We start from the raw sequence: 13,064 nt of genomic DNA, 5'->3' as shown, positions 1-13,064 counted from the left end.
TTCTGTAGCGTGTCAATGGCCAGAATGAATAAGTATGGGGAGAGCCGGTCACCTTGCCGAAGGCCGCGTGCGTGTTTGATTCTTTTGCCGGCCACGCCATTTATCAGTACCTTCGAGTGTGATGTTTTGAACGATGTGGCTAGCCATTCTCTCCCTCTGCTGCTGAAACCCCGGTGTTCCAGAAGTTCTAACATGTACTCCCAAGATACAGTATCGAAGGCCTTGGAGATATCAAGTTTAAAAAGGAGGGCTGGTGTCTTAGTCCGGTGATATGCTCTGGCCAGGTTCCTTACATACAGGAAGTTATCTTGAATGAACTGATGCTTTATGAAGGCACTCTGGGAATTCGAGACCAAGGACTGAATTTGAGATGACAGCCTCCTCGAGATCATCTTTGTGATTAGCTTGGCGAAGGAGTGGATCAAACTGATAGGCCTGAATTCCTTTAGTTGCTCCGCCGTCTCTGTTTTCGGGATCAAAACAATGATTGCTTCATTTAGAGCGTCGAGCGGTCCAGTTCTCAGGCCACGAAAGCCTGCCATGGCAGCTAGCAGGTCATACCTAATGATTTCCCAACATTTCTTATAAAAACCACCTGTGAATCCATCCGGCCCTGGGGCTTTCTCCGTGGGGAGGTCATCAACTGCATCTTTGATTTCCTCCAGGGAGAAGGGTTGGTCAAGGTTGTCGTCATCAATTTGCCCTAGCTCCATGCTATCCCAGTCCAAAGTGTGGCGCCTGTTCAGCTTGGTCCCCAGCACTGTTTGGAAGTAGCAGTAGGCTAGCTGCTCCTTGTCTGCATGCTTCCAAATAAATTCGCCTTCATCATTCCTCAGATAGGCAATTAGATGCCGCCTCCGTCGACCGTTTGCCTTCTGGTGGAAAAACTTAGTGCAGGCATCCCCTCTTTTAAGTTAAGAACTCTTGAACTCTGCTGACGACGCGCTCTCTCAATCGCTGCCCATCCCATGACATGGTGCTTGAGTTCTCGCTGCAGCTCTATCTCTGCATCTGATAGTACTCTTGACTCCTAGGTAATGTCCAATCGCATGATCACCTCGTTTGCCATGTGAAGTTGTAGACGGGCGTCACTGAAGAGGGATCTACTCCAACTCAGTAGTGATTTCTTTGTGTTCTGAAACCGGTTATGGAGTATCATAAGTGGCGAGGTCCCACGCACCGGCATCGACCATGCAGCCTGCACAATTTCGAGGAAGCCAGGCACTCGGGTCCAGAAGTGCTCAAACCTGAAGACTGCCATTCTGTGCGGTTGCTGCAGATTGCATAGGAAGAGGAGGCAATGATCTGACAAGGAACTAGATAGCGGCTGCAGGTTGACGCCGATGAAAATGTCAGCCCACTCCTTGTTGCAGAAAAACCGATCAAGGTAGACCAAAGTGGGGTTCCTTTGTCCATTGCTCCACGCATATTTTCTGTTCTGAATTCTTTTCTATATTAGTTCGCTAGCATCCAAGGCTTGTCTGAACTTCCTCATGTGTGCTCAGTTGAGGTTGGTGTTGTTTTTGTCCCTGGCTTCACATATTAAGTTAAAGTCACCTAAGCAAATCCATGGCACTGCTACTGCTGGTTGTGATGCAATTAACTCCACCAGAAAATCATCTTTTTCAGCATGATTTGTCGGCCCATATACTGCTGTGATGGTGAACGCAGTATTGGTTTGCCTCAATGTGATCTCCACTGATAGACAGTAGCTCTTACAGTCTACTGCACCTCCACTAACAAAGTCCTGATCCCAAGCAATCAGAACCCCTCCTCTCGTGTCATCCGCTGACAAGTATTCAAAGTTGGAGCTGAACTTCGGCCCCAGGAATTCCATTGCAAGAAAGCCATCAATGGCGTGCAATTTTGTTTCCTGCAAACAGATAATCTGCGGTTTTGTTTTCTGTATCATTAGCTTTACTGCTTCCCTTCTTGCCCCACTGTTTAAGCCTCACACATTCCAATTGAAAATTTTTAGGTTGCTTTCATCCATTCCATGAACAGAAGAGCAACAGGGGAACACACATTGCCAGCAAGCCCACAATCCATTCAGCAAGTTAACAACATACAGAACTTCTGCCACTGCCAAACAACAGGATGACAGCCAGCTTGACATACAGACACAACTTCTACATAGCTGAGCCATCTTCTTCAACCACATGACAACACATACTGGAAATAAACCTAACTTGACCGGTCGAGTACCGGTTGGCGCTGGCACTAAACTAACACACATTGATAACTGAGGCAACAGCCTCCCTGTCTGCTGCAGTGATCATCCACTGAACCTCCATGTCAGCTGCATCTGCCTCCTTCGCCAGGGCTGCAAGGACCTTGGCCAGCTTCTTGTTCCCCATGCGAGTCGCCGCCCTGATTGCCTTGACTGCGTGCTTGGGGAGGTCATCACCATACATGTCAACATAGGCTGTCACAGCTGCATCAGGCTCGGTCTCCTGCGAGTTGAGGAAGTCCAGCTCGCGCATCAGTTTCTGCTGAGCGCGCTGGGACACCGGCACTGAGGATGGCTCGGCCACCAGTCGCATGCTGGATCGCTTGGCCTCCATCGTCTTCCTCTGCCTCACAGTACGGGTGGATGCCGGGCGTGGTGGAGACACGGCCGGCGCGGGAAGCAGCGGGTCGGGGATGTCGCGGAACAGGCCCCTGCAGATGTCGCTGCTCTGGTGTCCTCCCCCTCCACGGAAGGCCGCAGTAGAGGCGCCGAGGTCCCGCCCGCCGGCCACCGGCAGCCTGTCCGCCGGCGTGGGGGCATCCACCTGCGCCGCCGCAGCCGTGTCGATGTCCATCCGGTCCGGGTGACATAGTCGGAGATGTCGTCGACTTGGCCGTCATCCCAGAACCTGGCCGAGTCAGGCGACCCGTTCTGCCCACGGTGGGCCGCCTCGATCTCGTGGGCCATTGGGTCGTCAAGCTGGACCCCTGGCCCGAAGACCACCTCCTGCTGGACTGGGGTGGGCCTTTGATGTTGCATTCGGCCCGTGTACCACAGATCCGAGACCGGCACATACGCCGGGGAGCCGTGCGCCGCGTCGCCTCCATCGCCATCAGGCGAGTAGCGGGGCTCTGTCTCAGCGGAGGTCCAGGAACGGTGAGATTCCTGCAGCATGGGGTCGTCCTCCTGACGACAGTAGCCATCCATCTCGACCGGGTCGTGAGAAACACTAAACAAGAAAAGAGTACAGCCAGCTCCTAGATTAATTATTTATTACATCCATCACCATAAATCCAAGTCTCAGTTATTACAGAACCATTACATAAATGAGAAGTGAACTAGTTGACATCAAGATAAAGACCAGCAAAGGCCTCTTTCAGCTCTTTGTCCTCCACCATGTGCTGCAGTCTTATCTCAGCATTCTCCCAATCCTTTATGCAGGTAAGCGCCTCTACAGTTTCAGGGTTCAGCCTCCGCCGCCGCTCCTCGATGATCCTGCCAGTTAAGCTAAAAGTAGACTCTGAAGAAATGGTTGACACAGGTATGATCAAAATGTCTTTAGCAAGAACAGAAAGTACTGAATAAGTAAGCTTGTGCTCATGCCACCACTGCATGATGTCAAACTCATCATCCAACTGGCTTACTATGTCACAGTCCAGGTAGGATGCAAGTTCATTAGAGTTAGAACTAGCAGTTGCTGCCTGCAGCAAGGAAGTGGCAGAAACACTCCTAGAATGATCAAGACTAGAAGGGAGGAAAGAACAGCCAGCTCTAACATCCAACTCCTCATCATCATAAATTTCAGCCCAAGCTATTCTTTTCTTACCAGACGGGGATGGAGGAACAACCCTTTTCAGCCTATTAGAGCCATACATTACATCATACATGTTATACATTTTAAACAGAAGAGCTCTGGTGACCAGTAACTTATTAGTGTAGTCAATATTAAAAAGAGAATGTAACTTCCTAAGCGCTTTGGTAAATTCCTTAATTTTAGCTCTTGGATCCAATATGAATGCAATAGAATAAAGATCAGGTATGTTCTTCCAGTACTTATTGTATTTGTCAATCATAGGTTGGATAACAGATCTTAGATGTTCATCATGTTGATACCTATGCAGGTGTATAGTAATCTTAACAAGATGATGAATCATAAGTGGAGAAGTATGATAGTAAACACCAGACAAATCAACAGTTGAGTCATAGAACAGTTCAAGAAATTCTAAGATTTTATTTGCCATAGCCCAGTGATCATCAGTCAAAAGAAAACCACTACTTGAACCTCTAGGGTAATTGGCCTCAATAAAAGTACTGAAAGTACTCTTGTGAGGCAGCAAGTGCTTAAGCATTAGGTAAATAGAGTTCCATCTAACATCCATATCTAATCTAAACTTCTTAGGTCTAACACCACTAGCAATGCAATAACTCTTATATGCAGCAATTCTTTGATTAGAGAAGTTCATAAAAGAGATTGTTGTTCTAAAATCATCAATGAGAGGATTCACAACAGCTAGTGCTTCTTTCACAAGTAGGTTAATAATATGACAAGCACATCATTGATGCAAAAACAGATCAGAACCCAAATATTCTTTAAGTATAGGTTTCAGTTTATCCATAGCATTTTTATTTGCAGATGCATTATCCAAAGTTACAGAAAAAACCTTGTTAAGTATACCATACTCAGCAAGGACAGATGCAACACGCTCAGCAATGTTCTCAGCATTATGGGACACATCAATCAACCTTAAACCAAGTACCCTTTTCTCTAATTGCCAATCAGCATTAATGAAATGAGCCACAATAGATAAATAATCTTCTTTAGCCTTTCCAGACCATGTATCAGAGGTAATAGCAATAGATTAAACAACATTATCCTTTAAACAGACCATCAATTTATCACGTTTCTCATTGTAGTATTTAAACAGATCTCTACCAGTGGTTTGCTTAGAGATAGGTGAAAAATTAGGGTTATGAGCAGTTTTAATATAATCTTTAAATGCCTCTGTTTCACCAATCATAAGAGGTAGGTCCAATCTAGCAAGCATACGAACAAGTTCAACACGAGCTACCTCAGCACTGTACTCCCAACGACGAACAGAACCATCAGAATTAAAAGCAATATGAGTCTGAGTCATACCCCGGGTCTTCTCAAGTTTCTTAGGACACTTAGCAAGATGTCGAGTAAGATGCCCAGTGCCATGAGCAGAATAAGCAGAGTAGCGCTTATGGCAATGAAGGCAAGTGGCAACAAACCTGACCTTTCTACCTTTCTCAGTTTTGTAGTGCTTCTCAAAGTCATCTCAGACAGCAGATGTGGAAGGGCGATTAGAACCGACAGGGCTAACCTCGCTCTGGCCACCATCGGCATCAGCCACGTCGACTGGGGGGTCGAAGTCACCGACGGGAAGGGGATCAACAGCAGAACGGCCGAAGAGCACGGTAGCGTCCTCGCGGACATCATCGTCCTCATCATCTCCAGCCATCCCGCACATACGCAGCTCACCGTTCTGGGAGTGGTCAAACTCCCCGTCGTCGTGTCGCACGGCGCCTGGGGCCATCTCTGCCGTCTCTGGTTCCTCGACGGCTGCCACAATCAACAGATAAAAGTAGGGTTAGGTTGGGGATTAGGGTTAGGGTTAGGGTTTACCCTTACCTCTACGGTCGGAGCCCCGTAAACGATGACGATGAGACGGACCGATTGCACACCCCCGGTACCTCAACGGAGACCGGAGCCCCGGAGGTGGCGGCAGCCAGCGATGTGGACGACGGACAGATGATGGAGATGAGGCGAGGATACCTAGAACGAGGCTCAATCGACATTCAGGGATGAAGAATAAGGGGACAGATGGAGATTGAGGGCGGGAACCACCGGATCTGAGGGGAGAAGAGGAGATTGAGGGCGGAGAGGGAGAAGAGGGAACCACCGGCCACCGGAACTGACCCCTTACCTGCTAGAAGACTCCATGGTGACGGAATGAGCTAGGGTTTGGAAAGGCTCCGAGCTCTACGTCCGGAGCACCGGAGACGCTGGAGAGGTCAACGACGCAAAGATCCGGCCCCCTGGTACCTTGACGGCCTCGCCTTGGCACCAGTGGCTCAACCAGCCACCGGAGGGCGAGAAGAAAGAGAGAGAGAGGCTAGGGTTTCCACCGATAGGAGAGAGGAGAGCGACGAGAGAATGAGCTAGGGTTCCAGCGCCGGGGGAGCGGCCGCGGTGGGGAGGATTATATAGCCCTCCTGCCCCCACGGGAGGATCCGACGGCTAGGAGCGGGGGGAGGGGATCAACGGCAGGCAGGCACCCGTGGCACCACCGTGCTGCCCGTTGGAGCGGGCCGTGCCCGTGCTGGCACTACGGGCCGGTGTGTAGGACTAGACACGGGCACGGTGGCAGGCCGGACCAGGCACGGGCACGGGCCAAGCCGTGCCGCACCGGGCCAGTGCCGTGTTTTTCCGCACCGGCCCGTGTCGGCCCAGCGGGTCTGGCCTGTTTGGAAATCTATACCAGCGGCTGCTAGGAGGGGAGTAAATGGCCTTCCCCTTCGGGCAGGCCGGCGCCTTGGAGCGGTGAGGCGTCTGCGGCACCGGCCCCTGTGCGGAAGCTCCCGTCAGCACGACTTGCGTCCATACTGTCTTCCGACGGCCAGCAGGCGCAGCGGCAGTCGTCGGCGCCCTCGATGGCCGAAACAGGATCGATTTGAGCCTGGCCGGCGCCTGGCCTTCGTCTTGCGCTTTAGATGCGGGCTCCGAGCGGGTGAGCACGCCTTCCAACCCGGTCACGCGTCCGCTTGCCGATCCGCCGGATCTCGACGGAGAGGGCGTGGCAGTCGAGGTCGCTTCAGATGTTGGTCCTGCTGCCGATTCCGCGTGCCTGCTCCGCAGATCCGGTGACGTAGCTCCCTCCTCTGCTTCCATGGCGCCAGGGGAGCCTTCAATGTCGACCGCGTCGTCAGCCTCATCCCAGTCAAGGAGCTCCACCTCTTCGAGCTCCTCCGATACCACGGCGTGGGGGGAAGTGGGGTCGATTGGCTGGGGGAGGTATGGGCTACGCACTGTGGCGCAGTGGTCTGGGTGGCTGGTGGACGGCGGCGGGGGGATGGGGGACTCCCGCTCACCGGGGCACTCGCTCATTTTGAATTCCTTGCTGCAATGGATTCCCTTCCCCATCCCGCATTGCTTTGGAACAGCTACCTGTCAGTGCAGTCTAGGCTCCATCCTTTATCTCATTGATTGATACCGTGAGCTCTCGTGTCCCTTTCTGCGCTCTCAGCTGAACAGTGGAAGAAGCAAAGTTTCAGCATCTGGAATCTGGTGTTCAAAGCGGGCAACATCACCTCTGTTAAGCTTTTATAAGCTCAAGTGAACAGATCCAAGGTTCATACAAAATCGCTGTACATGAAGACATCACATTGCACACGTCAAGAGAAACAAAGGTTTCAGAATGAACATAGCATATCTGGTACATATATGTAACTAGCCGTCTAGCTCTAGGAATGGATACTGAGAACCTTCACCCTGTTCATTTGGGCTTGTTTGACTGATAAGCCATAGCTGAAAGTACTATTGGCTGAATTGGCGTGAGAGAAAAATACTGTTCGTTGATTGAAAAAAGTACGACTTATAAGCCAAATAAGCCCAAACAAACATGACGCTCAACTGTAAGGACCAAGGATAGAACCACTCCTATTATTTACCATATTCCTAACAAAAAACCTGCGCCCTCTTTTTTTTTTTTTGAGCAAGGCTTCAAGGTCGGCGTGGGAAATGCTGTCGCCGACCTTGTGTGGCGACTGGTGTGAGCCCAACCGTGTGCCGCCCACCCAATGAGCTAAACCTTAGGCCTAGGCATGAAGTTGGGTGCCGTTAACCACACCGTGCCAGCCCAGTAGGCCGTGGCCCAAAAAAATTTTGGCAAAAGAAAAGTAAAACAATTAACAAAAATCACATGTTTGCATCTTCCATCTCCACAGATCAATCAAGCATCACAGATGACAGATACATCACACAAGCCACAAATCAATCACAAAATCAAAGAAGTCATCGTGGATTTTGTTGTCTGCTCGTTGCTTGCCGTCGTCGACTGCTTGCCGTGCTCGTCGTTAGTCGTCCGCCGCCTGCTTGCTCGCTACTCGGCGTGCTCACGTCTTCCGATAGAGGCGAGCAACTGGCGTGACGAAATGCCTCAGGGGAGTAGGGCGAGGTCCAAGAGAGATGGGAGCTCTCGGGGTGGGGAACTTCATAAACAGCCCACAAGCAAATTTATCTCCTTGTCAAAATAAAAAGAAGCAAATTTGTCAGCCTGCACTCACTAAGCTTTCTTGGATATTGGAAGTTTACAATTACAACTTTGGCGTCAACGACGCATAAACTTTGGACAACTACGTCAGAACAAATTCCTGATCCTAAGCATCCGGCTCTTGGACAAATCGGCAGTTCTCTTCTCCCCATTCCATGGATTCTACTGTATTCTCAAATCTCAACTTGCATTCTTGAAGGACTGCCAAGTGACAGTTTCTGGTAAACAAGACTGTCCAGCATCAACTGCAAAGATCTATTTGTGTGCAGTGCCAGTGCAATCAAATATAACGCCCTGTTCAGCTGGTACGTTTTTCGTCTAGTTTCGGCTGGTTCAATAGTATTCTGTGAGGGAGAAAGCTGAAACCGGCTGGAAAGTAGTTTCGTTACACAGAATTACTTGGAGAGTAACGCTTAAGTAAGTAGAAGCTTAGGAATGCTAGACCACTAGGCGGCTAGGCCTCAGCCATCCTTAGCAATCACAATCTGCAGATCAGTCTCGGAGAACTCTGTATATGAAGCCACACTAGCTAGGTTCTCATCATGTGGTGTCAAGCCCTCAACTGATGCACCTAAGTATTCATCAACTAAGGGTTCAAAGACACATCAAGATTCAGTTTGCTGACTTACTGATACCAGTCTAGCGTCTAAAGCTCATCATGTTCCACAGTTACTGCATCATTAAAAATTAAGGTCAGAAAACTTTATGGCATGATATTTACACTCCCGTATGAAACAAGTAGTGAAGGAACCAACCAGAATCAGCTTCTCCAAAGAAAAATGAGATCTCTCTGGCTGCAGATTCCAGTGAATCTGAACCATGCACGCAATTTTTCTCTGAGTCCAGCCCACACATTGCTCTAATGCTGAAATGACAAAGAATACTGTTGGTGACCACAAAAATGAAAAATGAATACAGTAATGCAATAAAAAATGTATTCAAGCCCATAACTGGTTAAAGGAAAAAAATACAATTTTTAACCTGTTTGGATGAGAGGTTTTGGCCTTTCTTGCATCAGTTGGTCCAATCAAAGCTCTCCATTGCGCAATGGCATCATGTCTTTCCAGAACCATAGCGAGAACTGGACCACTAAAGATGAACACAAACATAAAAAGTCATGTTACAAACTGTTAGTGGCAATGTTAGCCTCGAAGTGCCTAATGCAAATGTACAAGCTAAACTGAACAGAATTTGCAATCCGGGAATAAAAGGGTCAATGAAGATTCAGATATAGCGTGCTGACAAGTCAACTGTGGCTAAGTTTAAAACACCTCACTTCAATAGTTTTAGTAATTCCCTGTTAACCTAAAGATTGCATCTTCGCCGCATAAGTATTTTAATGGAATAATGGCACATACAAATAGAATAACAATTAGCTTGACATGCTCATATCTCAGAAATTGCTACTTGCGTTTTAAGGAGATAGCTACCAAAGATCAATTTAGCTAAGGGTTTGGTGTCAAGAGGTGTACAAATCAGCATCTTGCCACCTACATTAAGAACAACTGAAGACAACACAAGCAACAGAGTAGAGGTTCTAGACGACTGGAGGCTGGAGCATAGACTAAATGAAGCATTATATGCAAGAAACATAAAAGGCACGAGTCTTTCAAGCAACAATAATACCTTGTTATATACTTGACTAGGCTGTCAAAGAAGCTTCTCTGGGAATGCTCCACATAGAAGAGAGACGCCCTCTCAGCATCAAGCTGGACCTCGGTCTCTTTGACGATATGAAATCCAGAATCCAAGATGGCCGCCTTGATTTTTTCCGTGTACTTACCTGACAAACCATCCGGCTTGATCATCGCAAGGGTTCTCTCCCTCTCGACAGCCCCACATCTGCAGCACCTGAATTGATAACATTCCAAAATCCAACATCACTTGCAAGTACGCAAGCCTTGCAGCCTTGTCGGCTTCTTCAGCCACTTCCTGTGTACAGCTACAGCATATAACGCACCCCAAAAAGCGGCCCTCAGATAAGATCTACTTTGGTTGATCTAGAATTATGAATTATGTACGTTGAAAAATCATCGTGCGTAGTTAGGTCCACGGCCGGGCAAGTAGGCATGTTTGTCATCGATATATCCATAGGGTCTTAAGGATGGCAGGCCGAAACCTTGCTCAGATGTTCTGAAGCAAGCATCCTAGTCTAGCAAATCTAACATTTTTTGGGCAAAGAAAGGTCGAGAAGCTAGTTTCTGCAGGCTGGATGGACCGCACTGGGAGCAATAGCAAGGAGCCCAAAAGTCCAAAGTTCAGCAGCGCAGCTGCGCAGGAGTGGTGGTAGAAACAAAACAAGCGCGGCTTACCCGTAGAGAAAGAGGAGCAGGAGCGGAGGCAGGCAGACCCTGACGAGGGCGCCAGATGCCGGCGTGGTGGCTCCAGCCATCCGCGGCGGCGCGGGGGAGACAGGGAGCCCGCGGTGCGCTTCCCCGGTCTGAAGCCTTGCTCTGCCCAAGTGTTCTGGTTCAGGCAGCCGACACAGGACCCGATGTCCCGTTTTCTCCGGCAGTGGACCTAGCCCGAGGCCCGTCTCTCTGTTGTCCGGCCTGGCCCATTTCGGCCCAGCAAGGAAGGCAGCAGGCAGCCAGAGCCAGCCATCCCGCTCCGTCCAGGCGACGACTCCCTCGCTTCGCTCCCCTCGCCGCCGGACGCGACGGACACAACACACCGGAACCGGAAGCGCAGAAAATAATCGGAACAATTCCGCGTTCCCCATCCACCCGGAAATATCCCCAAGGAAACCCTCCTCCCCCTTCGCCGGCCGCTAGATCTCCGGCCATGGACGACGACGGCGCGGCCTCCCGGTCGCCGTCGCGCTCGCCGTCCCGGTCGCCGTCGCGCTCCCCGTCCCCGCTCCCCGTCGCCGACCACGTCACGGTCGCCGCCGCGCCTCCCGGCCACGTCGCCGTCGCTATCCCGCTCCGCAAGCCTTCCCCTTCCTCGGGCGGCGGCGGCGGCGGCCGCGAGGACGCGTGGAGCGACGGCGCCACCTCCACGCTCATCGACGCCTGGGGGGAGCGCTTCGTGGCGCTGGGGCGGGGCAACCTCCGGCACCCGCAGTGGCAGGAGGTCGCCGAGGTCGTCTCCTCCCGCGACGGCTACTCCAAGGCGCCCAAGTCGGACGTGCAGTGCAAGAACCGCATCGACACGCTCAAGAAGAAGTACAAGATCGAGAAAGCCAAGCACGACTCCGACTGGCGCTACTTCGACCGGCTCGACGACCTGCTCGCCCCAGTGCTCAAGCCCAATTCTTCCTCCTCCTCGGCTTCTGCGGCGGCGGCGGCGGCAGCAGCAGCCGCCCGGAGCTCTGGGCCCATGGTGCCGCCGCGCATCAACTTCCCGCAGCGCACCCGCACGCCGCTCCATTCCTCGGCGGGGGCCAAGCGGAGGATGCCGCCGTCGTCGCCGCCGCCGCAGCCGTCGGCGTCGTCCGACTCCTCGGACGGGTTCCCGCCGTCTTCCGCGGTGGCGAACGGGAAGAGGCAGCAGCGCGTGGAGGAGCCCTTGGCCGCCGCCGCCGCGGCCAACGGTGGCGGGGAGAGCAGCAGCGTGAGCCGCGCGCAGGGCCTGCGCGACCTGGCGCAGGCGATCCGGCGGCTAGGGGAGGTGTACGAGCGCGTGGAGAGCGCCAGGAGGGAGCAGGAGCTCCGGATGGAGCGGGAGCGCCTGGAGTCCGCCCGGCAGCTGGAGGAGCAGCGCGTGCAGTTCTTCCTCAAGATGCAGATGGAGCTCTCCAAGGCAGCCACGGGCGGCGGCGCGGCGGCGGCCACCACCGCGCCCATGGCCGCCGTCCCCATCCCTGCCGACGGCAACGGCGCGCGGAGAGCCGGCGTGACCGCCGAGGTCGCGACCAGCAGCAACCACCGCGTCCGGTACCGTATCAAGGCCGGCAGCAGCAGGCACCCCCACCCTGCCGCCCCGCAGCAAGCACATTACCAGAACAGCAGCACGAGCCCCGCCGGGGGCGACGGCGATGGCGATGGCGATGGCAACGGCAACGAGTCGGACAACAAGGAAGCGGCACAGGAGGAGGATGCGGAAGACGAGGAGGAAGAGAGCCAGTGAATCAGTGATGATTGCTCTCCTCTCCGGTCCTCTCCTCTCCAGCAATGGAATGGTAAACTCAACAGAAATTTGCATCTGTTAGTAATCGGGTGTTTTGCGCTAGCAGAAAAATTTGCTGCTCCCAGACTCTGGTGAGCTCAAGTAGTGGTAGTGGTGGTGTTAGCTACAAGAAGCAAGGATTAGCATTGAATAATGGCAAGTAAGCTGAATAGTGTGGGTGCCTGTTTGTGCCCGTGACTGTGCTCTGTTGTCAGGAAATTGTCATAGAGAGTTTGTCATCATATGTAACATGCTTAATTTTGTGGAAATTGTTAGCTGTATTTGTGTTTATTCATGGAATGAGTATTGGTATCTGTTCAGTGCTCACTCTGCCTTGCTTGAATTTATTCGCTTGAACTTATCGGTCAAATTAGCTTATGAGCAGAAACCATCGGTCGAACAGCTCCATGATTTTTCATGCCACAAGGGCTGTGTGGAAAAATAAGTCAGTCATCTGTCTTCTCTGCCATCTGATTGATTTCAGACTCATCGTTCATCAAGCAAAGGGCAGTAGTCTGGGATTCCTGTAACGGCAGGATGTCATGTACTCCTTTCTGGTGATGACAAACAGAATATTATTGTGCATCATGCCATGTGACAAATCAATGGTGATGAAGCGCAATACGCTCTGCTGGTTTATTATTATTGTTGTACTTGTACATATGGGCTTTGGGGGTTGGATTCGGCAGAATCTTTGGAGACATAAAAGG

At 51.4% G+C, this 13,064-nt stretch overlaps 4 protein-coding genes across 4 annotated transcripts; 1 reads left to right on the top strand and 3 right to left on the bottom strand.

Annotated features, from left to right (window-relative positions):
* Positions 1 to 2,074: 2,074 nt before the first annotated feature.
* On the bottom strand, positions 2,075 to 2,823 carry LOC136463608 (uncharacterized). Its single transcript, XM_066462591.1, has one exon. It carries the CDS (start codon positions 2,802 to 2,804, stop codon positions 2,226 to 2,228), a length of 579 nt encoding a protein of 192 aa, XP_066318688.1. The 5' UTR covers positions 2,805 to 2,823; the 3' UTR covers positions 2,075 to 2,225.
* A 465-nt stretch (positions 2,824 to 3,288) lies between these two features.
* On the bottom strand, positions 3,289 to 4,191 carry LOC136465753 (zinc finger BED domain-containing protein RICESLEEPER 1-like). The gene has a single exon (XM_066464365.1). The coding sequence runs from the start codon at positions 4,189 to 4,191 to the stop codon at positions 3,289 to 3,291; it is 903 nt and encodes a 300-aa protein (XP_066320462.1).
* Positions 4,192 to 8,183: 3,992 nt separating this feature from the next.
* LOC136467187 (uncharacterized) lies at positions 8,184 to 11,117 on the bottom strand. Its single transcript, XM_066465779.1, has 5 exons — positions 10,557 to 11,117; positions 9,871 to 10,086; positions 9,226 to 9,333; positions 9,000 to 9,109; positions 8,184 to 8,916 (listed from the first exon to the last, which is right to left on the bottom strand). Exons 1-5 carry the CDS (start codon positions 10,964 to 10,966, stop codon positions 8,891 to 8,893), a joined length of 870 nt encoding a protein of 289 aa, XP_066321876.1. The 5' UTR covers positions 10,967 to 11,117; the 3' UTR covers positions 8,184 to 8,890.
* Positions 11,029 to 12,668, top strand: LOC136463606 (trihelix transcription factor ENAP1-like). Its single transcript, XM_066462590.1, has one exon. The coding sequence runs from the start codon at positions 11,029 to 11,031 to the stop codon at positions 12,313 to 12,315; it is 1,287 nt and encodes a 428-aa protein (XP_066318687.1). The 3' UTR covers positions 12,316 to 12,668.
* The last annotated feature ends 396 nt before the right edge of the window (positions 12,669 to 13,064 follow it).

The sequence above is a fragment of the Miscanthus floridulus genome, chromosome 7 (genome assembly GCF_019320115.1).
Source record: "Miscanthus floridulus cultivar M001 chromosome 7, ASM1932011v1, whole genome shotgun sequence".
Classification (NCBI taxonomy): Eukaryota; Viridiplantae; Streptophyta; class Magnoliopsida; order Poales; family Poaceae; genus Miscanthus; species Miscanthus floridulus.
Note: the sequence above shows the minus strand (reverse complement) of the source record. Positions and strands in the feature narration are given on the sequence as shown.

What these genes read in the sequence shown, in the direction of transcription:
- LOC136463608 (XM_066462591.1), bottom strand. Translation starts at nt 2,804, where the DNA reads ATGGACATCGACACGGCTGCGGCGGCGCAGGTGGATGCCCCCACGCCG.
- LOC136465753 (XM_066464365.1), bottom strand. Translation starts at nt 4,191, where the DNA reads ATGGCAAATAAAATCTTAGAATTTCTTGAACTGTTCTATGACTCAACT.
- LOC136467187 (XM_066465779.1), bottom strand. Translation starts at nt 10,966, where the DNA reads ATGGGGAACGCGGAATTGTTCCGATTATTTTCTGCGCTTCCGGTTCCG. An exon ending in CTGCTCCTCTTTCTCTACGG is followed by an intron (nt 10,087 to 10,556) that starts GTAAGCCGCGCT and finishes CAGGTGCTGCAG; the next exon opens with ATGTGGGGCTGTCGAGAGGG. An exon ending in AAAACCTCTCATCCAAACAG is followed by an intron (nt 9,110 to 9,225) that starts GTTAAAAATTGT and finishes TTGTCATTTCAG; the next exon opens with CATTAGAGCAATGTGTGGGC.
- LOC136463606 (XM_066462590.1), top strand. Translation starts at nt 11,029, where the DNA reads ATGGACGACGACGGCGCGGCCTCCCGGTCGCCGTCGCGCTCGCCGTCC.